The 26,694-nt window shown below is 41.4% G+C and overlaps 1 protein-coding gene across 4 annotated transcripts in view; it reads left to right on the top strand.

Moving 5' to 3' along the window:
* Positions 1–26,694, top strand: part of HIPK3 (homeodomain interacting protein kinase 3) — a 67,157-nt gene that overhangs the window by 6,668 nt on the left and 33,795 nt on the right. For all 4 annotated transcript variants that reach the window (XM_054283686.1, XM_054283684.1, XM_054283685.1 and 1 more), the window contains exon 2: positions 8,962–10,054. In XM_054283686.1, coding sequence (XP_054139661.1) covers positions 8,964–10,054 — 1,091 coding nt within the window. In that variant the 5' untranslated portion in view covers positions 8,962–8,963. The remainder of the gene's footprint in view (positions 1–8,961; positions 10,055–26,694) is intronic.

Raw genomic sequence — 26,694 nt, 5'->3', positions numbered from 1 at the left:
GTTGGCACAATTGGTGGGCCTTACACAATTTCCAGGAGGATTTGTAGTTGTTTCTTGTAAGAAGCCTTTCTGCCTTTTTTGACTGAAGCTGTTGATGTCCATCATTGTTTTATCAACATCTTCCTTCTTGAGTTTTTCTTAGAAACTTTGGTTATCTGCTACTTCTTACCCCTTTCCTTTCAATTCTTCCCTTTTTTTCCTTTTTAACTGTTGGACTTGGTTGCTTGTCTGCAGTCTGTGTGTTCCAATTGAGAAGTTTTTTCCACAGCTTCTCTTTGAAGATTATTAGGGATTGCATGTGGGTAGAAGAGGTACTCAGATAATCTTTGTTTTTCAGCATTTCAGTCTGTTAAGTGTGGGAATTTTGGTGTTTGAGATGTTCCTTCAGAAGGAACCAAATTTGTTCCTCAGAGGAGAAAGAGGAGACCAAGAACTTTTTTCCCTTTAATACCAACTTATTTTGTGATTTGCAGAATTAGTTGGTATTCAGCCTGATAGGAGCAGATTGCTTTCATGAGATTCCTTTTCATAAAGACTGATTTTAATAACCTTTTTCTATGGCTTCTTCCTTTGCACGTGTCAGCTCTGAGCCCAGCAAGAGGAGGCCATGGTGGGAAGTGTTCCTAAGAAATGCTTTGGGAGCCCTTTGTGACAAATGCTGCTTGAGACTAGATGTGTTTTAAAAACTCTGTCACAGAGGTGTCTAAACATTCTCCTCAAGGTTAAAACAAGAGTGGCTGTTAAAGGTTTATTTATGCTAAAGTGGAAAGATGATTAAACATGGAAGGGAATACAACAGAGAAAAAAATGCATGCACATTTAGCAGTATTATTATGTCCCCAGGTAGTGGGTTGTATGCTGCATATAATCTTTCTTTGCCCATGCTTTCTGTGTAGTTAAATCAGGAAGTTTCTTTGCACAGGGGAGAGGGAGACATTTCTTGCCCTTGCATTATAATATGGGTTATTACAGTTATTGATTCAGTAGGACATAAGGCTGATCCTTCTGTGAGAAAGAATGGATTTCTAGTGCACTGATATTTATCTGTAGGAAATACTGCTTCTCTGCATCCTTAGAAAGCTGAAAGAAGGGGTAAACACCTTTCCCCTCTATTTTTTTTTAATGTTCTACAGTAAATGCCATGTCCAATTTATACAGCTGTTTTCTGCAAGCAACTAATGCTATTTTCATGATGGTGTTGCTCACAAGGAAAGAAAAACACCTGCTATATAAGAGCAGAATATTGAAACCACTTTTGAATAACAAATTTCTATTCTGGGAAAAATACTGGGACTTCAGAAGTCTTTTTTCTGTTTGTGTATGTGTAAAAATACCTTCCTGCTTATTGTGTGTGTTTACCTCAGTCTGTATATGTTTGAGAGTTGTTACTAGATGTAGCTGGGGCAACTGACCTGAAAACTGAAAAATAATCAAGGCATCTAATCCCACACACTTACCTTGATTGATCTTTTTGTGCTGCAGTTAAGTCAGTTTTAAAACAAATAAAGGCTAATGTTCTTATTTACTCTGGCATTTTTGTTGCAGAGGAAGCTGAATGTGCTTTAGGTGTGTTGTCTTCACAACTCAGTAACCACTTGATATTGACATTATTGTTGGTCTTCTTGGAAGAGGGACTGATTTTTCCATGTATTTGGGCAAAGTTTTAACTCAACTATTGCTTCTACCAGGTGGTTCTCAATGTGTAGGAAAGTTTTATTCACCCCCTTGCTACAGGAGAGCCTGATTTGCAAATTTTTGCATTGCATGTCAGACTCAATGAGCTCGACAGGTTTTTTGTGTGTGTGCTGCTGCAGACTTAATATGCAGGTCCTGTGGGGAGAACAGGAATTTTGGGTTGTTGTTGTTGTTTGGGGTGTTTTGTTTGCTTTGGTTTTTGTTGCTTGTTTTTGTCCAGGTGAAAATCTTTTTTCCTGAGAGGCAGAAAGGTAATTTTGGATGAGTTTCCTCCTCCTTGAGTAATTGAGACGACTTGATGAACTCGATGTAAGTAGAGTTCCTGTGCATGCAGATGTGCTGCCTTACCTTCTGTGAAGTGGCAGCAAACTTCCAAATGCATATTCTTACAGGAGCTGCTTTTGGTATTGTCTACAGCTATTTTAAACTGAAATTCCAAAATAAATTGCTTAGATCGGTTGATCCATTTCTAGTTCTAACAAATGGCCAGCATTCTAAAAAAATGCAAAATTGAGCAATTGCACAAAAATAAAATGACTGGAAATAAGAAAGGACTAAGAAGGAATTTTTTTTTTTTTTAAAGTACAGTGGCATTTGAACATGTGACATGCCAACATGCAGTTTGGGCTAATCCTCTCTATCAAATTTTATTTCTGCTTTAGGGAAGGTGGCAGTGGAGGAAGTGCCCTGCCTCTCTGCTTGCCTTGGCCCTCCTGCTGCATTGAAGGGTGGCAGACAGGAATGGTTTGGATGGATCCTCCAGCACTTCTGCCCTGCAGAAGGTGTGGGCTCTCCTAAGCCCCACTGTCAGAGACTTTTATTTGAGAGTGCCTGCTGTTTCCAGGTTCAAAAAGAATTAGTCTTGTAAAAGAAGAGATTAGGCTGGTGAAGCCCTGGCTGGTTGAAATGTGCTGTTTATGTTGATGGTGGCACATTCTGATGTGGAGGGCATGTTTCTCCCTGGGGCTGGTGGCCAAGGCTGCACTGCTTGTGCCTGCTTTCCAGCTTGCCCAGGAGAAAAAGAAATGCTTCCAGTACTGGTTCATTTATCTTTTTAGCTGTGATTGCAGTCATATTGGTATCACAAGATTCAGCTTTTGATATTGGTGGAAAATATGAATAAAGCAATTGTGTTCCTGAGTGCTGCTGCTGGTGCTATGGCAGCATTGAGTCACAGCAGTTCACTCTGATATTTTATGTAAAATATGTTTGTGCTCAGTGGATGGCGTCAGTCCTGTTTCCAGGGATGGAGACAATGCTGCAATTGAGACTGGTTTGTATCACACTTAAACCAACTGGTATTTTCAGTTTCTGCTATCAGTGCAACATTGGTGGTGTCTGATTAAAAATACCTCAGCTGTTGCACAGACCTTAACCAGCGCTGTAACATTTTTTTGGGGTGGTTGGTAACTAAGTTCTACAAGGGCAGAATTGGATCATTGTATCCTTTGCTTCCCACTAAAACTTGGAGCCGACCTTTGGCCTTTCAGCCTGGACTGAGGTTTCATGTGGGGCAAAGGCTGTGTTGGCTCAGCTGAATGCTCCTGGTGAATGACGGGCCAACATCCCTGAGCTCTGGAATACATTTTTTAGTCAAGAATGGTAATGATTTCTTTTGCAGTTTCATGCAATTGCATCTCTGATTGCTGCCCCAGAGCTGGGTGTTGGTTTCTTTGGTGAGAGATCATCAGCTGCTCCTGCATCTCCTGGTTCTCTGTGGGGCAGTGTGTGTCCAGAATTGCCTCTGTCATTGAGGAAAGTGTTTATAGGGCACAGATTACCTGGAATACCTCAGTGCTTTCTTCTTTGCTCTGCTCTCTCCCTTCTGTGGGTCACAGAGCTGGTTTTGAGGTGGCCAGAGGGTTGGGACTCCCTGGGCTTGTGTTTCTGGACACCTTGCACTCTCTGTGGACATGTTTTCCTTTATAAATTGCATGAAACCTCAATTGCCGATGCTTTGTTATTAATTGTCCAGCTGGAGTGAGGGAATTCCTCAGGGTGAACAGATCATGGGGTATGAAAGTACTTGCATCAGTACAGCTTGTTCAACTACCTATCCAAAATAAACAATAACGTAGAGGTGCTGCTACTACTGGTAATGAACTTTCATCTGTGCTGAAAGAGAGGGCAACTATTTCAGCTTTGTAGTTGCTGAATAACTTGAGAAGTTGGGTGGCACCTAATATGAAAAGAACAATTGTTTTACCTGGAAAAAATGACAGTTAGTATCCCTACAGTGTTTCCAAAGTGATGCATGATGTAAACAAAACATTTCATAAGTGCCACTGCTCCAATTGTGTGTTTGCTGGAAGTTACTGAGTGTTTAGAAAGCCTCCCTCGATGCCCAGCTGCACTGTGAGAAGGATGTGAGAGTTTTGGAGCTGGTTTTTGCCCACGGAGGCCTGAAAGAAGTTGGAAAACAAGTTTTCTTGGGTTACAGTTTAACTCTGTTATTAGGCAGCTGCCTCTGGCTGCTGGGAATTTACTACACCAGGAGCAGCAGGGTGATTGCAGTGGAGGGGGCAGGAGCTGTGCATTTCACAGACAAATTAGGAGAGCACTGTGGCAGTTTCTCCTGAGCTCCCCTGCAGTTATTAACCAGTTATTTTGCCACACTTCCCCCCCCAACTCAGCCATGTGGAAATGTCACTGTACAGTTAATTATTAATGATGCTCAGGCCTGGAACAGCCTGTGCTGCTCCAGGTTGTCACAGTGTGCCAAGTGGGTCGTGCTGCTGAGTTTGCCTAGCCCCAGAAGGCTGCAGGTGTAATTTTGAGAGGTAGAGAGCATTGTTACGCCTAGGTGAACATTAGCAAGGTGTAAACCAGAGGTGCATCTGCCTGGTTCCCCGCTCAGTTTCTGTACAGAGAAGTTTGGTTGTGGGGGGAAAAACTGAAGTGCCTCCTGTCCGCTGACATTACTTTGTGAAAATCCGCTTGTTAATTTATTTAAAGGAATAAACAACGAATTTACTTAGTTGAAATATATTTGCTTTGTTACTTTGTTCATACTTTTTTCAGAAGCCCAGAATTCACAGCCTTAACTTTGGTCAGAGGTCTCATGTTTTGTATAGCTTTATGTTTAACGAGCCAGATTTTCCCAGCTCTCTCTGCTTCAAACCGAGAGGACTGGTTCCTCTGAAGGAAGCCTTTCTAGAGGTGCTAACAGAACCCAAAACTCCTTTCTTGTGCACATTCCCTGCACTATTCCCCAGCAGTGAGGTGGGATCTCTCCAGTTGGAGAATACAAGCTGCAGAACTCCAGAGCCAGATTCAGCTGGTGTGTGCCACTGCCTGTGCTGAAGTGGTTACACTTACTTTGCACTGAATGAAGGAGAAGAGGACTTTAAAAATAAGTGTGGAGCAATGGACTACATGGACTAAAACTGAAAGTCAAGTGGGGAGTTAGTCCAGGGCTGCCTGTGGTACTGTCACCTGGAAATTGCACTTTTCAGACCTTCTGATGCTTTGGTTTGCATCCTGGGGGGGTCTTGTAGTGCACAATTTGGTTTTTATTTTAAATTAAATTTCACTGGGAGGTGTGCACCAGCTCCTTATGTGTGTTCAGGCTCGAGTAACCTCCCTGAAATGAGCACAGATGATTTTTTTTCTTTCTTTCAGCACTGTTTGTTTGGCTCTACAGATCCCTCTCTTTTTCTGCAGCTGGGCTGCTTAATGTAAGTGCAGTCTGACCAGCTTCAGTTTGTATGAGGAAGCAGGAACAGTCTCATTAACAAGTATGCAGAAGGATGTATGAACTCAGTGAAATGTTTTGTGGCAGGGGAAAAGAAAGATCCACTCTCTGCTAGGTGAAAATGTGCTGTGTATTTTTTTCTTTTGCTGGGAGTCCTGGTTTAAAAAAAAAAAGGCAACAAAAAAACCTGCAACACAGTAAGTCTATTCATTCAGGTGCAGCTATCCATAGGATTGTATTGTAATCCAAATACCTCAAAATAGTTTAAAAAAAAGCTTCTGAACCCCACAAACAAATCAACCCAGTAAGAAAAACAGAACCAAAAACCCAAACCATCCTCAACTACAAAAAAATCCACAACCCCAAGCCAACGGAAACCCCTTAAAACACAGCAGTGCTGTTACAGTAAAGGGTGTTGTGGTATTTTCCCTTTCTCTTCAAGGTTTGTTGAGCAGCTTTGCTGTCTGTGGGGGTTTGTTTTCATCTGTTTGGGGGGAAGTCAGTTCTGTTTATCAACTTAGCTTCTCAAAGGCCTCCAGCAGCTGCTTGTATTGGATAGCTCCGTGCTGTTCTGATGGATTTCATTGCATATAGGTTGGGTAGAGCGTGTTTATGTCTGAAATGTCTTCTGAACACTGTGAGTGTGAGGCAGAAGTCTTTAAGCAGTGTCAGGTGTAGGATGCTGCAGGGTTTTGTGTGCCTGTTTCACAGGATTCACTGCTTATGTGAAGATACTGTAGCTTCTCCAAATGACATTGGCATCTAGAAGTGTGTGCTTAGAAAAAGATAACCAAAATGATGGGAGTCATGAAGAAGTGTTTAGGGGAAGGTAAAAAATATGATGATTGTACAAGTCTGTTTTTGTTTGTGTGGAGTAAAATTTTATTTTATTAGTTCAGTCTGTGACAATTGTATCAAAGGCTGTTCCAGTTCAGTCTGTAATGATTGTATCAAACGCTGTTCCAGGGTATGTTATTTGTTCCATTTAATGGTCAATTTTCTTTTTTTAGTCTTTTTTTTTTTTTTTTTTGTTTTGAGTTGGTAAAAATGTTCTTGTAATAACTCAGTAAATACTTCTTATCTGTGAACAGAGCTGTTAGTGTGGTTGGAGTTCAGGGTCATGGAGTTAGTCCTGTAAGAAACACACTAACCCCAAAGGATGATAGTCTAGTTTTTCTTATCCAGCTGAAATTAGTATTGAAGAGAAAGCTGAGGTTGTGTTCCTCCAGACCTTCTGGACTGGTTTGAGCAGCAAGAGCTCTAGAAAATTTACACATTTTTACATGCCAGTGGTCCTCACAGGCTCAGGTGGGGATTTGAGTGAACCTCTGGTTCTCCTCATGCTGGACTGTCCCGTCTTCCAAAACCATCCTTAATTTCAGTGTAGCTTTTTCAAAGTACTTATCATCATCATCAGGTGCCCTCAGCTTTGGTGACCTGCTTCCACAGGAAAACGCCTTCTCCAGAAGTTCAGTGGAGCGGGATTTTTGCTGTTAGGTAGATCCAGGGCAGACTGACCTGCTGGGGCTGCTGCAGCTTGGCCAGGTTGTCACCTGTGGGCCAGGTGTCCTCAGTCCCTGCTGCCTGCAGGTGCATGGGACCTGTTCCTGCCCAGCATTTGGGTTTGTCTGTCAGGAAAGTGATTCTGGTCATCTGAACCCCCCTGTCAGCAAACTGGGATAACACACTAGTGTGTCCCTGAGAGGTTTCTTTGCTTTGAAGTGTAAATGGTTTTTGAGTTTGAATATCTTGTTTCAAGCACGTGTGTGTCAAAAAGTAAGGGGATTGTGATGAACAAGCAGGCAGAGTATTTTGTGGTGGGAACCTCTGAAAGGTTTTAAGAAGGAAACCCCCAAGGGTTGTTTTGATATTTTAGCGTCTTTGGTAGATGTGATATTTGAGTCTTGTCAGAACTGAAGGAGTAGTAAGGTGCTGATAGAAGGTTGGGCTTGGCCTGAGCTGTGCAGGTGCCACTGGAAGCTCCAGAGGGGCTTGCATGTATGTGTTTTCTGGGGCAGGCAGTGAGCTCTGAATTTTGGATATCTAAATAATGTGATCAGGATAAGTGATTTATTTAAATATAATTATGATAGATCTCCTAGTCAACAGTAATGCTTATGCACCTTGTAATGGGGCACATTATTTAAGTGAAAAGTCAAGAGCTTGAGGAATTTTTTCCTGTGTTTTGAGGTTAATAGTTAGTGTTAAATCCTCCTGGTGTGGAGCAGGAGGCCAGTGGCAGTCCCATCAAAAGCCCAGCTGTTTCCTGGCTGTCTCCAGCTTTCTACATCGTCTGGCTCTGAGAAAACAGCTTTGGGAAGGAGAAGGCTTTGAAGTTTTCTCCTGCAGCTGGGACAAAACCCATTAGAGGATTCTAAACTGAGGTGTTGGTATGATTATTTTAATTGCTCTTAAGATATCTAAATGTTCATTTGCATAAATCAAATCACAGCTTCAGAATAATTATGCTGTGCTTTTGGTTAGTTTTCATTTGATCAGAGTCACTGCAATGTCTAGCTCAAGTTTTATGTGACTCATCTGCAATTTAAATACCTATTACCAGAATTTTCATGTACTTGGTACGATTAAGTGATCTAATTAAGGTATTATTGTATTGAATTTGTCTCTGGGAGCTGATCAGACTGGTATAAACCATAACTTCCCTGACACCTTGTAGTTCCTCTGGGGTCCATCTAGAGCCTTTTCCTTAGTATTTAGCTTAACTACAAGACAGTTTAAGGCTGGTGTTTGACAGGTCTGGAAGGGGACACTGGGTCAGTGTGTAGAGGACACCTGGAAGGTAAATTCAGTGTCTCTAGCCCCATGACGCTGTCACTGATACAGGAATTTCTGCAGCGGGGTGGAGCAGAGCTCAAGGAAAGCACTTGCCTTTGGTGACTGGATTAGGTTACTGTACATGTAAGTTACTGGAACCTTGTCGTTGTTTATGTGTACATACCTATGCCCCCTGAGCTATTTTGGGCCCCATCACATGGCTTGATCACTTTCATTTTCATCCCAGTGAAATTCTTTGGTCTGTGGCCGTTGTGACATTTGTCTGTTCTCAGAAGGTTGCTGGTGTTTACAGTGAATAGGCTGGATTCCTTGTGGAACAAGTAGCATTGACTCACAATTATCAACTCCTGAATTATTTTTTGCCGTCGTTGTTAGACATCCGAATTGGTTTTCCAGTTGTGTTACTGAGCACTGTGCTACTTTTGTGTGTAGAAGTGGTGGGAGGTTTTAAATGAAAGTTGAATTTAACAGCACAAAGGTAGGACCCCTGTTTGAAAAATGCCATGCAGCGCTGTGCTGCAGCCTGTCTCAGTCCTGTGCAACCAGCTCAAGCACTTAACTGCAGGAACCTGCTGCTGCTAAAGTCCTCCTGTGGGCACTGGCAAAGCGTGAGGGCCTTGTTCTGCCAGAAGAAACTAAATATAAAACAACTTTAGACCGGCTCATTTGGAGAACATAATTGTGTCCTGATTTTTCTTTTAGAAGTAGCAGCTGCTGGAAAGCTTGGGAATGCGCACAATTTTCACTTGTTTTTTTCTTTTCCTCTCCCCCTGTAGGTATGGCCTCACAAGTCTTGGTCTATCCACCATATGTTTATCAAACCCAGTCAAGTGCCTTTTGTAGTGTGAAGAAACTCAAACTAGAACCAAGCAGTTGCGTGTACCACGAAAGAACCTACCCGCAAATCTATGTGAATGGTAAAAACTTTGGAATTTCTCCCCACAGGGTTAGTACTTTCTTTCAGACTAAAAACCCATTTGATAGACCTCGAGGACAGAGCTTTTGGTTGCAGTCAAATGCCGTTGCTTTAAAAAATACTGCAGGTGCTACAAAAGCAGCGTTGGCAGCGTGGGCGCAGCAGCCGCAGCCGGAGGCGGCCGGGACGCAGGGAAGCCGCGGGGATCTCCTGGAGGGAGCCCAGCGATGCGGGCTGAAGCGTAAGAGCGAGGAGCTGGAGAACCAGAGCAGCGCGATGCAGATCGTTGACGAGCTGTCCATCCTGCCCGCCATGCTGCAGAGCGGCGTGGCCAACCCGGTGACGGTGGTGGCCACAGCCGCCGCCTCCAAGCAGGGCGGCACCGGCGGCGACGGGGATTACCAGCTGGTGCAGCACGAGGTGCTGTGCTCCGTGAAAAACACCTACGAGGTTCTCGACTTCCTGGGACGAGGGACCTTTGGGCAAGTGGTCAAGTGCTGGAAAAGGGGGACGAACGAGATCGTGGCGATCAAAATCCTGAAGAATCATCCTTCGTACGTGCGCCAAGGGCAGATAGAAGTGAGCATCTTAGCGAGGCTGAGCACTGAGAATGCTGATGAGTTTAACTTTGTGAGAGCCTACGAATGCTTTCAGCATCGTAACCACACCTGCCTGGTTTTTGAGATGTTGGAACAGAACTTGTATGACTTCCTGAAACAAAACAAATTCAGCCCTCTGCAACTGAAAGTAATAAGGCCTATTCTACAACAGGTGGCCACTGCACTGAAAAAACTCAAAAGTCTGGGTTTAATCCATGCTGACCTCAAACCAGAGAACATTATGTTGGTGGATCCTGTTCGGCAGCCTTACCGGGTCAAAGTCATAGACTTTGGGTCTGCCAGCCATGTATCAAAGACTATTTGTTCAACTTATTTACAATCTCGGTATTACAGGTAGGTGTCTAATACTTTGATGTTTTTACCTGTTATGGAACAAGGTTTTAGCATTTCTTAAAGTCAGTGGCTTAAATAATTGCTCCTCCAGGTAACTAGTAATGGTTTGGAAAAGATAAGACCATCTAGGAATGTGAGAGTTCTGTAGTTGGTTGCCATTTTGAATGTGAATACTTGCTTTGAATATTTTTATAGTCTTGTCCTTTTCCTGGAAGTATGTTTTGTGTTGTTCTCTGAAGCCATCACTTACTGCTATTTTGAGACCTCTGAGACTGTTGGAAAGGAAAAGAAAAAAAATTATCTTTCACTTGCTTGTTTAGGATGTCTTTCCAGCCTTCCCAACATGATGGATTTTTTTTCCTGTAAGCAGCTGGACAGTGTCCTAGAAGTGCCATGTTTCTATATCCTGTTGCCAAAGATTATGTAAATGCCTCTGTTTTTCTCCAGCACTTGTAAATATTTTCCCTAGTTCTTAGAAACTCCATTCTGTCTGAGTGCCTTCAGCAGCTGTGGAGTTCAGTAAACTTCTGGAGTTAGGGAGTGATAGGATGCTTAAACGTTTAGGGTGATACCAGAAGGGTGTTCAAAGGGATTTTGGTATATCATTGCATTTTACTTCTGCCTGAAAGTGGGTGTGTGTTTTCAATACTTTGGTTATTTTTTTAAAGCTTTCTTTGAATAGTTACCCAATCTGCATGGCATTTAAAAATTACCAATATTTAGTCCTTTTGTTTTCCTTATGAGCTAAACTTGTCTTGATTGAAGATCTTTCAGTTCTGCTTTGCATCACTGGCAGTAGTATGTGCTGTGTATTGCCCATCTGCTGATTGAGTAAGAAGCTAGTAAACTAGGACAATGAGTACTTGGAAGAAAATTTTAAATATTTTACAGCTATTCATGCTGGAAAGGAAAACTTGTGCACTGCAATTCTAGGCTTGATGAAATTAGTGATTGGAGTTCATGCCAGAGGAATCTATTTTTTGACTGTAGCTTGTAAACAAGAACGCTTCATGTACAGTGCTCACATAAAATATTCTAATTCATCACCTGCACTCTCTATTACTTAATTGCAAACTGCAGCAGAGGATTTAAAAACTTCATGAAGTTCATCAACAGAAAACTAAATTGGGAAATGTTATGGATTGATGCATGTTTACATTATACAAAAATATATGTGAGAGGGAATGAAAAGTTAAGTAAGTTGGGAGTTCATTTTGGTGTAAAAGCTGTGATAAATTTTTGTGTAAAATCAAAAGATACTCTGGTTTTGGGCCTCTCAGGACAAATCAGGCCAGGTTTGCAAGGATGGCAGAAGTTCTGAGAGGCTCTGGACAAGTGCAAAGGTCTCACCTTGAGCTGCTCTGTGCAGAATCAGCATCCAGCAGATACTCAGGGTCTGAGAATGTTTCCCTACCTATTTTGGCTTTTTTATTTATTGAAGCAATTACAGATTAGTGTGAGCTATTGCCATTTTTCCCTCCTTTCTGCCCAAGAACAGAGGGGAGACTCTGGACAGCCAGGCTGGGTGGTCCTATTGCAGTACTTCAGCCTCAACTAACTCCTTTCAGCATTTTTTTTTTCTGGTTCAGATGCCTCAATAGGCAAGATATTGTTGTTTTTTTTAGTTCCCTGCATAAAAATGCAGTAGCTGTAGTTGTGTTTTACTTGGCTTGGTGTTGCTTTGCAGCTCTCAGTAGAATTCTGGCACACTTAAGGGTTTGGGCAGGTCCATTGCTGGCAGGATCAACGTGCAACTCCTTGGCATTTTGGATGCTTGCATTACACTCAAATGTGACTTTCTGGAGTTCCCTGTGGGTATTTATTCAAATATATCATCCCCCAAGAATAAGATAAGGTTTGTGTGTGCATATACTTGTCTTGCCTCAATGCTGTTGAATGATATGGGCTCATATGGTGTGTGCACCTAAAATTTCCTAATTATTAAGTTATGCTTAAGTGCTTTGTAAATATTCAGGTTTCAGTAGTTTATATTCTTTGTTTTGTATAGTTTTATAATTCTTCTATAAAGTAGCATATAAGTCAGAAATGTTTGAAAATAAAAAGAAGAAAAATGGTTAGGGTCCATTTACTTGAATTTTTTTTTTTAATATCTAAATATTGATTGAGATAATTTTGAAAAAACAAACCACTAAACAACTATACTTCAAAATTACTTTCAACAGAAGTTTCTACTTCTGAACAGGTTTTCAACATGCTGGATTTCATCATGGATGTGTAGTTCTCTACCAGTCGTGTGATTCAAACTAACTTTGTGTAGACTGGCAGTTCCTCAAAATTTGTTTTTGTTCCATTGGAAGCACCAGACTAGTGCAAATAATAGCAGAAAATAGGAATTTGATAAAAAAATCTTTTAAAAGCTTTTAAAATAGATGAAACTGGGGAAATTTGAATTGAAAAGTCTTACAGAAGAATTTGAAGGGCCTTCAGAGAATATCTTGTTTTGAGATGTCATTTGTTTTAAGAGAGGTTGTGCTTTTGGTCAATCAAATAAGGAGCAGTTATATATAAAATATAACTGTACTTAAATGCTTTTTGTATTAGAAGAGCCTGGGAGTGATAGTGCAGGTTTGACCTGTTTGACTGTGACTTGTCAAAACAAGTTTTACAAAACTGAGTAAAGAGAAAAGGTTGTTTGTTGGTGGTGCTTTTTGGTTTTATTTTGGTTTTTTTCTCCCCTGATCTGATCATTACTTGTGTTTTTTTTGTTCCTGGGATCAGAGTGAACTAATGATCATGAGAATGGAGGATGCCCCAATGTCCAGGATTAAATAAATAATCCTATTTTGTTTATGTACAGCCTATATAAATAAAATAGGCTGTTTATTTTGAATTCTAGTGTCACTATTTTGCATCTGTAAGAGGAAGTGAGTAATGAGTTGGAAAAATGAGTAATAAGAGGATTAGGACTTAAAGAGGGGAACATCATGTAGCCAGGTGAATGGATAATGGGCTGGCTTACCTTGCCTATAGCAGCAGGAGAGGTGACCTAATGATAATTGGAAATATTAGGGTACTTTTGTATGAGGAGAGGTCCTAAACACGTGAGACTAACTGGATTTTAAAAGGATATAAGCAAGCAGAAAAATGGACGCAGACTGTATGGAGTGATAATGACTTGATGTTTTCCTGTTTCTGTTTCAGCTTTGACAAGCAAAGAGAAAATAAGAAAATGGTTAAAAGAAGTATGAAAAATAGATTTGACATTTTGTTACCTTTTGGAAGCTCCTGTTGTATTGCTAGAAATTGTTGAGTATGGATATGAATAAATACTAGCTACAATTCGCTGTCTGAAGTCAGAGATGATTTTTTATTTGCTTTAAAGATCAGATGTTATTCTCAATGCTCTTTCCCTGAAAGGCAGTGTCTGTGCTTACATGCTCTTTTTACGCTGGTCTGGATTTTAATAGCTGTGGACTAGAGAGATCTGGTATTTGAAGCCCTTTTCTGCTTCTGGCCTCACACATTAAGACTGCTGACCTTTTATGAGTGATCTAAGGAGGTAAATAACTAAGCAGTGTGTACATTTTCAAAAGAAAATACCCTTACATGCAGCGTAGGTGATGAAGCTTTTGTCATTTATGGAAATGGTATGAGCAGTGTGTTGCTCTCCTTTTGGTCAACTGTGCCCCAAATCATGAGAAGGAGAGTGTTGCATCCCAAATGGAAAGCAGTGCAGGCTGTGGAGGAGGAGGAGAATCAAAGCAGCTGTTTCTAAGTCTGGTCTCTTGTGCTCATCTGGCAAGGCAGAAAGTTCTCCCAGGGCATGGTGTTTCCCATCTGCGTCAGGAAGCCAGGTTACTTTCCTTCTTTCCTTTCTGTTGCCATGGGAAGCAGTGGCCCTCTCAGTGTATGGCACTCAGGGGGAACTCTTCAGGGAATTACTGCTCAGTTTTTTTTCCAAGGGGAATCACCTTCGTATTGATTTAATTTGGGTTCCCTTCCTGAGGGGATTTGAAAATTGAGTCTTCAGTAAACCTTACCAAACTCATCATTCATCAAATCCCTGTAACACTGTGGATCTGACAGTAGCCATTGAGTGTGCTACATCATTGCAGGATCCTGCAGCACAGCCCCCAAAAGGAGTTCAACAGTGGCTCAGCACCAGCCCCTGTGGCTGCCTCCATGGTTATTTCACCTCCTGTCTCCAAGGAAAACATCATCACCTTTGTGCTGTGTCAGATTATATTGCTGGTAGAGTGCAGCTGGAAGCTTGACTGAAAATGTGTTTTGAGGATAAATGATGCCTTATGCAGGCTGCCCTAGAGCAGAGGCTGGGCAGAGCTACAGAATAAAGCAGGGATTGATTCAAAGCATCTCCTCCATGGATCCACCTTGGGCAGCACCAGAGCCCAGCCAGGGCTGCACCCAAGATGAACCAAAATGGCCCCAAAATGCACGAGCGCTCCCGGGCTCTCTCCCTGGGATCAGTTCTGCTCCATTTGCACCTTGCAGTTCATTGTCCCATTCCAGCTTTAGCCCAGGCAGTCCCACCCTGCTTGTTTTTCTCTCTGCAGCCCACGGTGTTTGTGCTCTGGGGCTGAGATTGGGATCATTTGTCCTTGGTGCCCAGCTGGAGCAGGAATTGTTTTGTCTCCCTGCTCTGTGCACAGAGCTCACCATCCCTGAATGTGAAGCCCAGACCCACCCACTAAAGCAGCACAGAATGTGAAAAATATAAAAGCTGAAACCTGAGGCATCATAATCCCTTGGTTTCCCATCCAAAGGGTGTTCCTTTAGGCATCCAGGGATCTGCAGGCAAACTGTTGTTTAGCATAGCCAGATTCATTGGGAAAACAAAGCGAGTGGGAAGCAATATAAATGATGTCCAGATTAAACTGGGCACCAGCTGGACCCCATGGGCTGCTGGGCAGCTGCAGTGGTGTGGCAGAATGGAAGGTGTCTGGTTAGTAAGAGATGCTCGTAGCTCAGAAATGTTTTTCTGTTCCGCTGGTGACAGCAGTAAAATACGATCCTGGGTATTCAGCAGTGCACTCATAAGGAAAAGCAAGTGATGTGAGTAGGTGCACTCAGTGCGGTCACCCCATTCCAGAGCTGGACAGTGATATTCTCCCTCCAACCTTCCAACTAAGGGTAGTGCCTAATCAACAGACTCGTTCCAGACAAAATGCCAAATGTCAATAGTGTTGCAATGGAGCTCAGAGAGATGGAAAAATCGCTGTTGGATGTGTTCCTGGTGGCTGACAGCAGGCTTTTCCCCTCTCCTTCTTTTACCCTCCTCTCCCATGAAGATCAGAGAGGACAGAGGAAAAGTGATAATAATTGTGTTCTGTGGTCACAACAGTTTTCACTTGCCCAGTCAGTTCTGCTGCAGCTCAAAGAGCGATTTGGTCTGATATGGGCCCTTCTGTTTTAAAGGGTTTTGGAAGGAGAATAAAGTAGTTGAGCTGTGTGGTTTAATTACTACCCCTGAGCTGGGCTCAGCAAGGGCTCTGTGCGTGCTCTGAGGCCGTTGCAGCAGGGCAGCTTTTTATTTATGACTTTTGCAGCTTCATGCTAAGTTTCAGAATAAACTACCCTCAGCTTATGCTGGTTTTTTTCTCCCCTCAACTTTATGCAATATACTTGACTTCTTGTTCTCCTTTCTTACATGCATTCCTTCAAAATTAGAAAAAAATATTCTCATGGCCATGAATTCCCAGAGAGGCTTGTTTTCTCCCTGGCCTTTGTAACTTGGTCCTTGTCACTCCTGGGAACACAGAGTGACAGTGCCTCTCCCTGGAGTGGGATTTGGAGATTGAATGTTTTCTCTCTGTAGGTTGGGCTTGTCAGCAGGATGGGTTGTTACGGCTCAGTGACACAACCTTTGCATCCCAGCAGACGATTATCCTCCCCTAATGTCAGATCAGCATACAACTTCTGTATGTTTCAAATAGCAGTGAAAAACCTACATACAAATAAACATATCTCTTAATACAGCTTTTCTTGAAAGCAGTGAGCAAGGGGAGAAGCTGTGAAAACTGACATCTCAGTAAGCAACTGCCTTTTCAAGTTCACCCATTGCTGTTGCATACTTGAAGCTTCTAAATGGGCTTTATCTAGAGTGGGGTGTCTCAGGGATTTTTCTCCTTTCACAATGCCTAGAATTCTTGCTCAGTGTTTATTAAATTTTGGGGTTGATAAGTTTAAATGAGAAGCAAAGCCCTGTTAAACAATTGATTTTTCTGTCAGTTTGGGAAGCGCGGTGCGAGAACAAGCTAAAAATGCCTCTGTAAACAACTTCCACTTCAACATGCTAGCAGATGTTATTCTATCACTTTGAACTGTGCATCACTGAAGTGTATTGGGATATCTTAAAATAGTCAGGGGTGGTGGCCAGGAACGGTAGACTTCTATAGATGGTGAGGCTGTTTCGCTGCTGCAGTGAAATAAGCCAGAAGTACATGCTGCTGAGGTCGTTGCCTTGCTCAAGGTCAGCCTGTTCAAAGTCAGCTGCTCTGCTGTGAGCATGCTTGCAGTCAGGGGTATATATAAGAGAGTCCTGATAATGTAAGGAATTGCTGTTACAAGTGAATTGGGACACTTCACAATTTTTTTTCCCCCCTCTTTAAAGTCGCAGAGCTGCGGCTGCTGGTTTATTTCCTTATCGGCGCAAACGGAACTTAATGTCAAGATAAGCCTTTGTGGCTTGTGTCTGTGAACAAATTGTTTTATTGATTTGGCAAGACTTTGTTTGTACTTTTCGCATACTGTTCATTAATTGTTTTATTGAATTCCCGTTTTAAACTTCATGATTAATAGGGTCGAACAAAAACCATTACGAGTATCATCCAGGAGTGGCAATCTTAACTCATCATAACTTCATTTTTATGTAGCTGTTTGATAACAAATGCATTTTCAATTCTCTCATTATTTTCTAGTCAACATAACGTGGTCTCTAATACCTTATTATTCTCTGTTTATAGAAGCAGAAAACGAGAGTAGATTTTTTGGTAATGGTGTGGTTTTTTGGTTTCATGTTTGGGATTTTTTTTTTTGTAATTCTGTAGAAAAGAGTGTCAGGGTTGCTGTTATTTTGCAAGTGTGTTTTTTTTTTTTCATCTTCTCTGAAGATCCATAGGAGAATCACGAGGATGGGAGTGGATGAAATGCCATCCAGCCTTCATGCTGGGTTTTTTTCCTGAGCTGGAGTTTTTCTGAGTAACATAACCTGGGATAACACATGGAGCATTTGAAGGTACCATGCACCTGCTGGAGATTCTAGTAGTGTCAGCCCAGATTTCAAGTTAATCATGATGGCTGGAGCAGCAATGTGAATCAGAGTTAAGATAAGGGTTCTCTTAGTCTTTAGGTTGCTTCAGTTTAACAGAAGGGAAAATCTTTCATGGTTTTCAAGGCAAAAGAGCTCTTGGTTCTTGCTGTATTTAATTTCTGCTGAGCTTGAATGATAGACCTGTTTGCCACGGCTAAAGTTTTGGGAAGCAGCTTTTATTTTTCACACATGAAAATAGATCTACTGAAATGTGATCCTTTTTTTTTTGACTGCACTGATATTTAAGTTCCAAAGATCTGTTCCTCGTACGTGAGTGTGGCTATATCAGATATCTCACTTGCAGAAAATATCAGTGGTAGCTGCAGTGCTACCATTTGTAAATGCTAATATTTGTAAATATTGTGACAAATGGCTCCCACTGTGGGGCTCCTGTGAGAATACGGCTTTGCTGGTGTAGGAGCAGGTAGGACTAGATGTGAATCAAGGTGGTGGAAAGCCAAGCCTCTGCTCCTTGCACCTGGCATCCTTGGCTATGGGGGAGAGGTGTTCTGTGGGTGGAGGCTCCTTCTGCATCCATGGCTTCCTCCAGGAGTGAGGAGGATGGAGCAGATGTGTTGGAAGTCTGTTACCTGGAAAATCAAGCAGCTTGAGCGAGTGCAGATGGATGTGTGAGCATGCTTTACACTCACGTGGAGTCAGACCAAAACCAGCAATAAAAATACCAGGGGATTAAAAACCAAAACACTGACAAGAGAAGAGACCTTTTGTGAATTCATGCACTGATTGGAAAGTGGTATTGGTGTCTAGAATAAAAAGAACTGTTTGGGATGCAATTAAGTAGAATTCAAGTTTGTATGAATATGTCTGGACTGTTAAATTTTACACTATACATTTGAAAATTCTTCGTCCTACAGTGCTAGCGAATGTTTTCAAGGTTTTTTTTTTTTTCTTTTTATTTGGCTGTTAAAACCGCTTCTAAAAAGTGAAATGGGATTAGAGGGCTGGGAGAAACAAGCCAAAAACATTTCACAGATAAGGTTTTCAAGCAGTTGCATTTTGAGACTACGATGTTACCTTAAGAACATTTCCCCCCTTTGTAAATACCAAGGATGTTTCAGTTGTCCCAGGACTGCACAGCAGTCTCTCACAAAATATCATCTCTTTATGTGATTACCTTTTTTCAGAATTGCACTGTTGAATTTTCATTAGTATTTGAATGCTTTCTTGGATGCTTTTGAGAATGATAGGGTCTTACCCTTGTAGTGAATCTTTAGGTATTCAAAATGTTAAAAGCACACAATGAAATCTTTCACAAGAGTGCACTTTGTTTCAAGTGTAGTGCACAAAACCTTTTTAAATGTTGAAGATTCAAAATTAGTGTGAATTTAAAATGTATTTTAATTGCCCCAAATTGATTCCAGGAATTGAAGTGAAACAGATTTTACCATTTTTTTTGTTACTTTCTCTCAATAAAACTTAATTCCCTGATAACTTTCAAACATGTGCAAGTCATGGCTTCTTTGAAAAACTGCAGGCACCACTTCACTTATATACAAGGCTTTTGTATAAATATAGCACTATATGAAGCTTTTAAACTGCATATTACTGTTGTTTTATCAACTGAAAAACTGTTAGGGTGTGCTGTAGGTCATAGATCAGTACTGGCACCTGATACTTGCCAAAAAGATATGCTGCCAAAAGCCAGCATATTTACACTAATAGTATTTGGATGTTGTTCTTCGTGCCTTTTTTTTGAACCCCAGTTAATGTTTAAATTTTTGAGCTCCTGATTTCTTCACTCTTTCACTGCTTGCTCTCCAACCAAGATCTAGTTCTGTTTTAAAATATAAATTATGCTTTATGTCTACACGTATTTTGTTGAAATACCTTGAAGTATGCTTCAAGAATACAAAGAATACAATGTCTTCCCTGCACCTCTTCTCCAGGCTAAACCCTCCCAGCTCCCTCAGCTGCTCCTCATAGGATTTATGTTCCAGGTCCTTCACCAGCCTTGTTGCTTTTCTCTGGACCAGCATTGTGTGGAGATGCAGCTGATTTTGGACACTTCACCTCCCTGGAAAAGTAGCTAGGAGTAGAGCAAAGGGCCTCAGCATTTTTAGTAACAAGAGCTGGAAAGCAGAACAGGAGGATGTAATTTGTAAATTATATGGTATGGCTGCTGACTGCTTTGGTTTTCATATAACCTTGAATTATTCCAACAATTTCCAGTAAGAAAGTATTGTTAAATGGAAAGCACACAGAGGAGCTGGGACAGCTCTGCAGTTGATGTCTGACTATGCTGAGAGACAGTAAAAATGTGGAGTGCTTCACTGATTCTCAGCTTTATTTCTGCTGGTTTTTAACTGGTCTCTTGGCCCTGCCATGAACTGGGAATCTTCTCTCACTGGGTTGACAGTGACCTGTTTTTTTTCTGACCAACACCATTCACATCCCTAGTGTTTTCTTGCTTTATGTAATTTTCCTATTTGATGTAGTGTTTAATATAGACAGCAGTTGTTAAGCTGCTAAAAGCCTACCAAAAAAAAAAAAAAAGGTTTGGAAATGAACTGATATTTAACAAGGGAAAAACCCTGCAACCCTGCAGGGTATTACATAGCAGGGTAATTAGGAATTAGCTTGTGTCACTAGTGCCCTAGTACTCCACCCTGCCTGCAGAATGACTGTCCCACAGGGCTGGTTGCTGGTGGAATGGTGCCATGTGTCATTTGGGATATTCAGTTTGTAGCCATGTAGTTGCCTTCCTGAAAGAGCAACTTCAGGATTGCCAGAGACAAATTAGCACTAATTTTCTTCCATTTAATCTCTCTACACACCACTTCTTCTGAGGTTATGGTTATTAAGTGTCTACATATATAAAGCACCTTTTCTTCATGTGTCTGTCCCTAGAATCATTAGACTGTGTGCAAATATCATCAAATTACTCCCCACTGACTCTGGTCTAACATAGAGCTATCTGATATAAAATTAAAAGAGAAATATTGGAACTTGAAATGCAAGGAATTCTTAGAACTTTGGGTTTGTAAGCCAAAGCTTAGGATTAAACACAGGATTTGATTTGAGACCTTGGAAAAGGCTTCTAAACTTAGGTGTTAGAAGTGAGAATGTGAATTTATAGTTTGAAGTAGAGATACATTAAGTGGAGGGAAGTTTAGAGTTTTAGAGTTCAAAATAGGAGCGGTTACAGAGGTAAATAAGAAGTTTAGAATGCAGCACTGTAGGTTTGTGTGCCATAACATGATTGCTAAGAAAGCTCACTCTGTAGTATGGGTCCATAAGATGAAATATTTAAGGATTGGGTCAAAACCATAAGTATCCTTGTTGGCAGTGTTTTATTGGTCAATAACTCCTTAAAATGTCTTGTAACTGAGGGTCTTGTGGCCTTCTGAGCCATGCAGTGAAGATGTGAGCTGAACTCACCCTTCCTGCCTATGCAGAAGAAAAGAAAATAAACTGCACCATCTAAAAACTCAGAAGTCCTGTTTCTACCTCACTCAAAACTCCTTCAAAAATCCTCATAGAGAAACCCCCAAACTTAGTGTAATATTTGATTTACTAAATTGGGTGGAGATCATGCCCACACGTGGTTTCCTGTTCTGCAGGTATTTTTTAACACTTCAGCATTTTCATTCTCTGTGTATCCAGAGGACTGAGCTTATGTGAGACCACTGTCTCTCTCCTGCAGGCCTGTGTGAAATACTGCCAGTGAAATACCCCTTCTATCAGGTTGTTAACCAATGTATAGAGATCACATTCCCCCAAGATACAGAATCTGCATCAATGTCATCATTTCAAAGAAGATGGTGTTACATGGATGTGGAATGCCAAATTCATAACAGCACCCTCAGCCCCTCCGTCTCCTTTACGGACACAACAAAAAGTCTAATAGAAGTTAATCACTTTATAATTAGTGCTGTTCTCTCTCCAGACACAGGAGAGCTGCAATTTCCTAGTTTTGGCATGGCCTTTGTTTTGGGTTTCCATGTGTTTCTGATGGTGGGGGCCAGGCCGAGGGTGCTCAGGGGAGCCAGAGACTGTGTGACAAAATGTGCACCTCTTGGAAAGCTGCTGTGTTCATTTGTGGTTGCTGAAGTGTGGCAGAAAGCTGCTTTACATGGTTTATTTGTACATCCCACCACTGAGTATTGCACACATGCATGCTCCCAGTCCTTCTTGGTCATGAGCTGCATTTTAAATATGTATGAAATTGGATGTAACAACTAATTTCTCCATGCTGTTGTGCTTTGATTTTAGCTTTGCTTTCTGAGGTTAGAAAGATATTTTCAAATATTTTTCCTTTTTTTTTCTTGTGGCTGTCCTTTAAGAGACAGCTCTTTCCTTTGTGAGACAAACTTAACATTTTGTCAGGCATGTGATTTACATGCTTTTGAGGTGAAAGGCAGCACACAGGTCAGTGTGTTTTAGCAAATCAAAAAGTATGAGTGATTTAATGGCAGTCACTGGGGTGGATTCATTCTGCAGTTTTTACTTTACAGTGATGTCGCTGAATTTTTCTTCTGCATGAGACAATGTCCATTTAGCTCCTCTTAAAGATTCTTCAAATATTTTGAGTTTTTCATGAGAGAATAGTTACAGATAAATTTCTGAAATGTCTCTGTTTATGTTGCACCTCTAACTTTGGTTGAGCTGTGAGAACAAGCAAGAGCCCCTTTTTTGAAAATAGACTGTGACCAGCTTGTTGGAGGTGGCACTTCTGAAATGGGTACTGCAAGAAACTCCTGCAGTAAGAAACGTGATGTTTGCTGGGTGGGTGTAATCTAGTGGGGATTTTTGGAAAAGCTTGAGAGCTGACTCTGAGCTCTTTTTGTCTGATGAATGTGCATAAAGTGTGCCTTTGTCCCAGTACCACTGAACCTTTGAGTACTTCAACCCAAATCTGACAGGAGATGAAAATCCCCAAGGTGCCAGAGGTACAACCAGCAGCTGCAGAGTAGAGAGAGGATTCAAAGTGACTCCTGCAGGGTGAAGAGGAAGAAGTTGGTGGTTGTCCTTGCTGTTTTGCAGTAGCTATTTGGCAAGTCACTGTGTGCATAGCTCTGGACTAACTCAATAACACGTGTGGTGCCTTTGTGTGCTATAGAAAAGAAAACAGAGATTGAGGGTTGTTCATTGCTGTCTGGGGAGAGCAGTAGTGCAAATTGGAAGAAACAGCAACAGAGAAGTGTAATTAAGTGCAGTGGTTGTTGATAGGTCTGTTTACATTTGTGTGGCATGACAGCAGATTCTCTTCTTCAGCAGAATGTGGCACAAGTGCGAGAGGCTTCCTGACTTGTGAAGTGGAAATAGTTTCCTGATGTTGACTAAGAGCCTGTGTTCTTAGTTCTCTCTCCAGCTCATTGCTCAACTCCTGCTTCTCATGGCACTGCCACTGCAAGAGGAACAAAAACTCTGCAGATAGAGCAGGGAACTTTATTTTAAAAAACAAAAAAATAAGAGAAAGCAGCCATAGCCCCATACATACAAACAAAAAGCCCTCCACCCAGCAACCAAACCAACCAAACAAAAAGCCACAAACCCCCAAAAGCAAAAGACATCCCCACCCAAAAAATGTACTGGGGAATGGGAAGGGAATGCATGCTCAGAGATCACTCTGGTGTATACACCTGTACTTTAAGGATTGCCTCCTCAGAGCAGTGTACTGCTGTATTTAATTTTTCTTCTCTTAGGTCCTTTGGTTGGGTTTTTAGCCACCCTGTGAAGAAACAAATACTTTATAACGTCTTGCTTGCTTTAACTAGTATGTAGCATCTGGTGCCAAACTTCTGTAGGTCTGAGCATCTGAGTAAATAGATGAAAAATTAAAATTAGCCCAGATTGTTCTAAACTACACTTCGATGCTTGACATCTGAAATATTGTAATGTGGGATTCCTCACATACTTCTCCTAAGCACCGTCCTGTAACTGCAGCAGCTTGAGCAGGAAGGAAAAGTACTTTATGCCTGTAAATTAAATTCAGTGGGAGTCACATTGACCTTGTTGATAGACCACAATTAGTTCTGTGCTTGGGGAATTCTTCCATCACTTGGAATGGTGTGGGTCTAGCAGGAGTGGAGGCCTGTCCCGTTGTGCCTCCTGTTCAACACCCAGGGCTCAGCATCTCCCAGCTCAGTCCCTGGGCACGGAACGCACCTGGAGAAGCTGTGCAGGAGCAGCTCCCTGCTGCTGCAGGTCGGCAGCGCTGTGCCTGGCTAATCGGTGTAATTATTTAGAGTATTTAAGTATCTGCAGTTAAGCAGGCAGGCTTTGCTGCCTTAATAACATCTTACGCAATGGGACCCTTCCCACGCTCCTGGCGGCTCCAGGCTGGAATTTCAGCGTGCGCAGGGCTGGGAGTCACTGCAAAGGGACTGTGTGCAATTAACAATATTTTCTTTTGCAAGTCAAAATAGCTTTTTTTTTTCTCTAAAATCTCTTGTAAACAGTTATTCCATTTTTTTTTTAACATTGAATGAGCTGTTACATTTTACTAGAGAACTGGTAGCTGAAAGGGATTAATACCCTAGGTGTTAATTTATGATGTGGTTTAACACAGCCTTTTTATTTTTTGTCAAATTTAGCTTTTAATTTAAACTGGATTTTAAAGAAAATATTTTAATTTTTGTGCTTTCCATTTATAATCAGACTTAGTTTCTTATTTGTTTTTTCTTTTTCATTAGCTATTGTCTTTTTTGCTTTATTGGACTCAGATGTGGCTTATCTAAGAAAAATGCAAAAAAATTGTTGTGCTTTGAAACCTGATATGAATAATTTGCATAATTGACAACTTTATGCTTAGGGGTCATGTTTTTGATACATTTTAAAATAATAAAAATAAGTACTCAACACACATGTCTGTGATCAACAAATGTATCTCAAGTAGACCTAGGTGCCAGTACAATATGATTTCTCCTGTAAAGGGGGAATCTTCCTGTGCTCAGTCTCATTATTTTTCCTGTATCAAACACAACCCATTCTGTAAAAGATGGGATGAGGCAGAGGGCTGTCTCTAATAACTTAGTGAAGAATGTAAACTCAAAGATGCAATCAGTGCCCAGCCTCTGTAGCACCTTAAAGGTAGATTTTGCTGCTTCTTTTCTCTTCCTTGTTTTTTTTTTTTTTTTAATTTTAGTTAATGACATACTACACTTCTGGCCAGCCCAGTTCTGTTTTATGAAATAGGTTCTGTATTTGTTGTGTGAAAAGGTCCTGATGAGGAGCTGCTGTGTGGTGCAACAGGCAATTTTATTGCATGAGTGACCAGTGCTTTGAAGTGTGATCAGTGGCTGCTGATGTTGCTGAGGCAGCCAAGAGCCCGGGAAAGCAGGGAGAATGGTGTAGGAAGGATGGGTGACATTTCCCAAGCAGCATTTCCCTGTGTCTGTACAGTGTGTAGCGCTTTTGCCAGTGCAGAACGGGGAAACTGGAACTTGCTTTCCCAGTCCTTTGTGCAGCCAGCACATCGGCCTGTCCATGTAACAAACGTGTTTTCTTTGGATTGTGCTCCCTGTGTCCTTTAACCTTTTTGCTTATTCCCCTTTGGTCCTTCTGGGGGGTTTTGGGGCCCTCCATTAGGGAGGCCTGTGCTCTGTCTCCCACCCGGCATTATCAACATCAGCAAACACAGAGTGCTGTTGGGAGACGAGGAAGGAAGGAAGTTAGACTTCAAAATTCCCCAGTTTGGAACCAGTTAGGTTTTTTTTTACTGTTTTTGTTCCTGTTGCTAAGCCTAACAAGTTTAGAATAAATTCCCTTGATGTGAAGTACAGTAGTAACAAATGATGATGCCGCTTGCAGGGTTTTTTCTTTCAGTTTCTTTCTGATTTTAGTTAGATGCTGCAAATGGAAATGAGATTTGAAAAAAAGGAGGGTTCTGCTTGTATTGACATTGTTCTTGTTGATTCCATGAAAGCAGAGGGGTCAGAAGTTCCTTTTCCTTGTTTACCTCTGTGATAGCATCCCACAGCAATGTGAGGGTGAGGGCTCTGCAGAGGGGAATGGAAAATGTGCCCCATTCTGTGCCAGTGGCATTACCCTGAATGCAACTTTGTGCAGGAAAGGTTATCTTGGAGAAGGTTATTTCTGTTCTTTCCTATCTCACATCTCTGTGTAAAACTTGTGTATTGTGTGTGCTAAGAAATGGGTGGAGAAGTGAGTGTACATATCTGCGGGTTGCTTTTGATAAGAAAAAAAAAATGTAAACATTTTCATGAGGAGTATTTGCTGAGAATGCAGAGCTGGATTTGCTTTCCCTTGAAAACATCTGAGAGTTGAGTTCCAGGCACTAGGCAATTTTCACAGCATCAAAATTGAATCATCTTTGAACTTAAAAAAAAAAAAATCACCAATGTTAAAAATCAAATGTTAGGTTCTTGATTGGCTGCTAAACATATTTAGCCTTCCAACCTGTGACTGATGTATGGTCTAATTTCATTAGAACAGGTAATCCTGTGTCATGCATCTCTTGAATGTTCTTTGCAGCAGTTTTTTTTTTAGCGCACTTTGGGAACAAATTCATGATGAGCTTGGTGTAATAGTTGCACACAGGATAAAGAAAATAGCTTATAGGTTTGTTCTGGAAATGATGACTTGACAGTAGCCTCTGGCAGTGGAATTTAGCTATCAATAGTGTGTTAATCCAGTTAAGTAGAGAGCCTTTCATAGGGAAATAAGAGTCATGTGTTCTAGCTAAATAATTACCTTTAAAGTAATCATGCAACTTGTAAACATTGCCTCGATATTTTTATGATTCCTTTTTTTGACACAGTTATGACACAGCAATACCTCCTTATTGAAGCAGCGGCACATGCAGAAGCTTTGGATGCTATTTATTTCAGAACATTCTTATCTAAAGCCGTGTTGATACGTGTAGGCACTGACTTCATCAGCTAGCTTTTGCCTGTTCCTGTTTATGTTTAGAAAATACCAAATGTATGACAATTGTAATGGAGCTTGTGTTTATACAACAGCTCTAAATCATAGCAAGCTTGCATTGAGACACACTGATGATTTGGAGGAGTTTATGAAGCCTGCTTTACCTGGTTGGTGGGTGTTCCCAGGGGTCAGTTTTCACCCCAGAGATCCCCCTGGATCCTCTTCCCCCTCTGGAGGTTTGGTGATGGAATCCCCTAGGAGGAAGAAGAGCCAGTGAAATGCATGATGAGTTCCTGCAGTTAACCCCTGGTGGAACTTTAATCTCTCAGCAGATTTTTAACATAGTTTTGTTTTCTGTGCTGAATAGAGAAACAAAAACCACTATGATTTCACTTGTCTCTCATTTCAGTGGGTATAACTGGCACCAGTGGGGCATAAGAAATACACAACACAGTGTGGTATGTGCTTATTCTCCAGAACAAAGCCTATTTTTGGTAGT

The sequence above is a fragment of the Melozone crissalis genome, unplaced genomic scaffold (genome assembly GCF_028551555.1).
Source record: "Melozone crissalis strain CALT ecotype California unplaced genomic scaffold, PUWL_Pcris_2 ptg000038l_1, whole genome shotgun sequence".
Lineage (NCBI taxonomy): Eukaryota > Metazoa > Chordata > Aves > Passeriformes > Passerellidae > Melozone > Melozone crissalis.
Note: the sequence above shows the minus strand (reverse complement) of the source record. Positions and strands in the feature narration are given on the sequence as shown.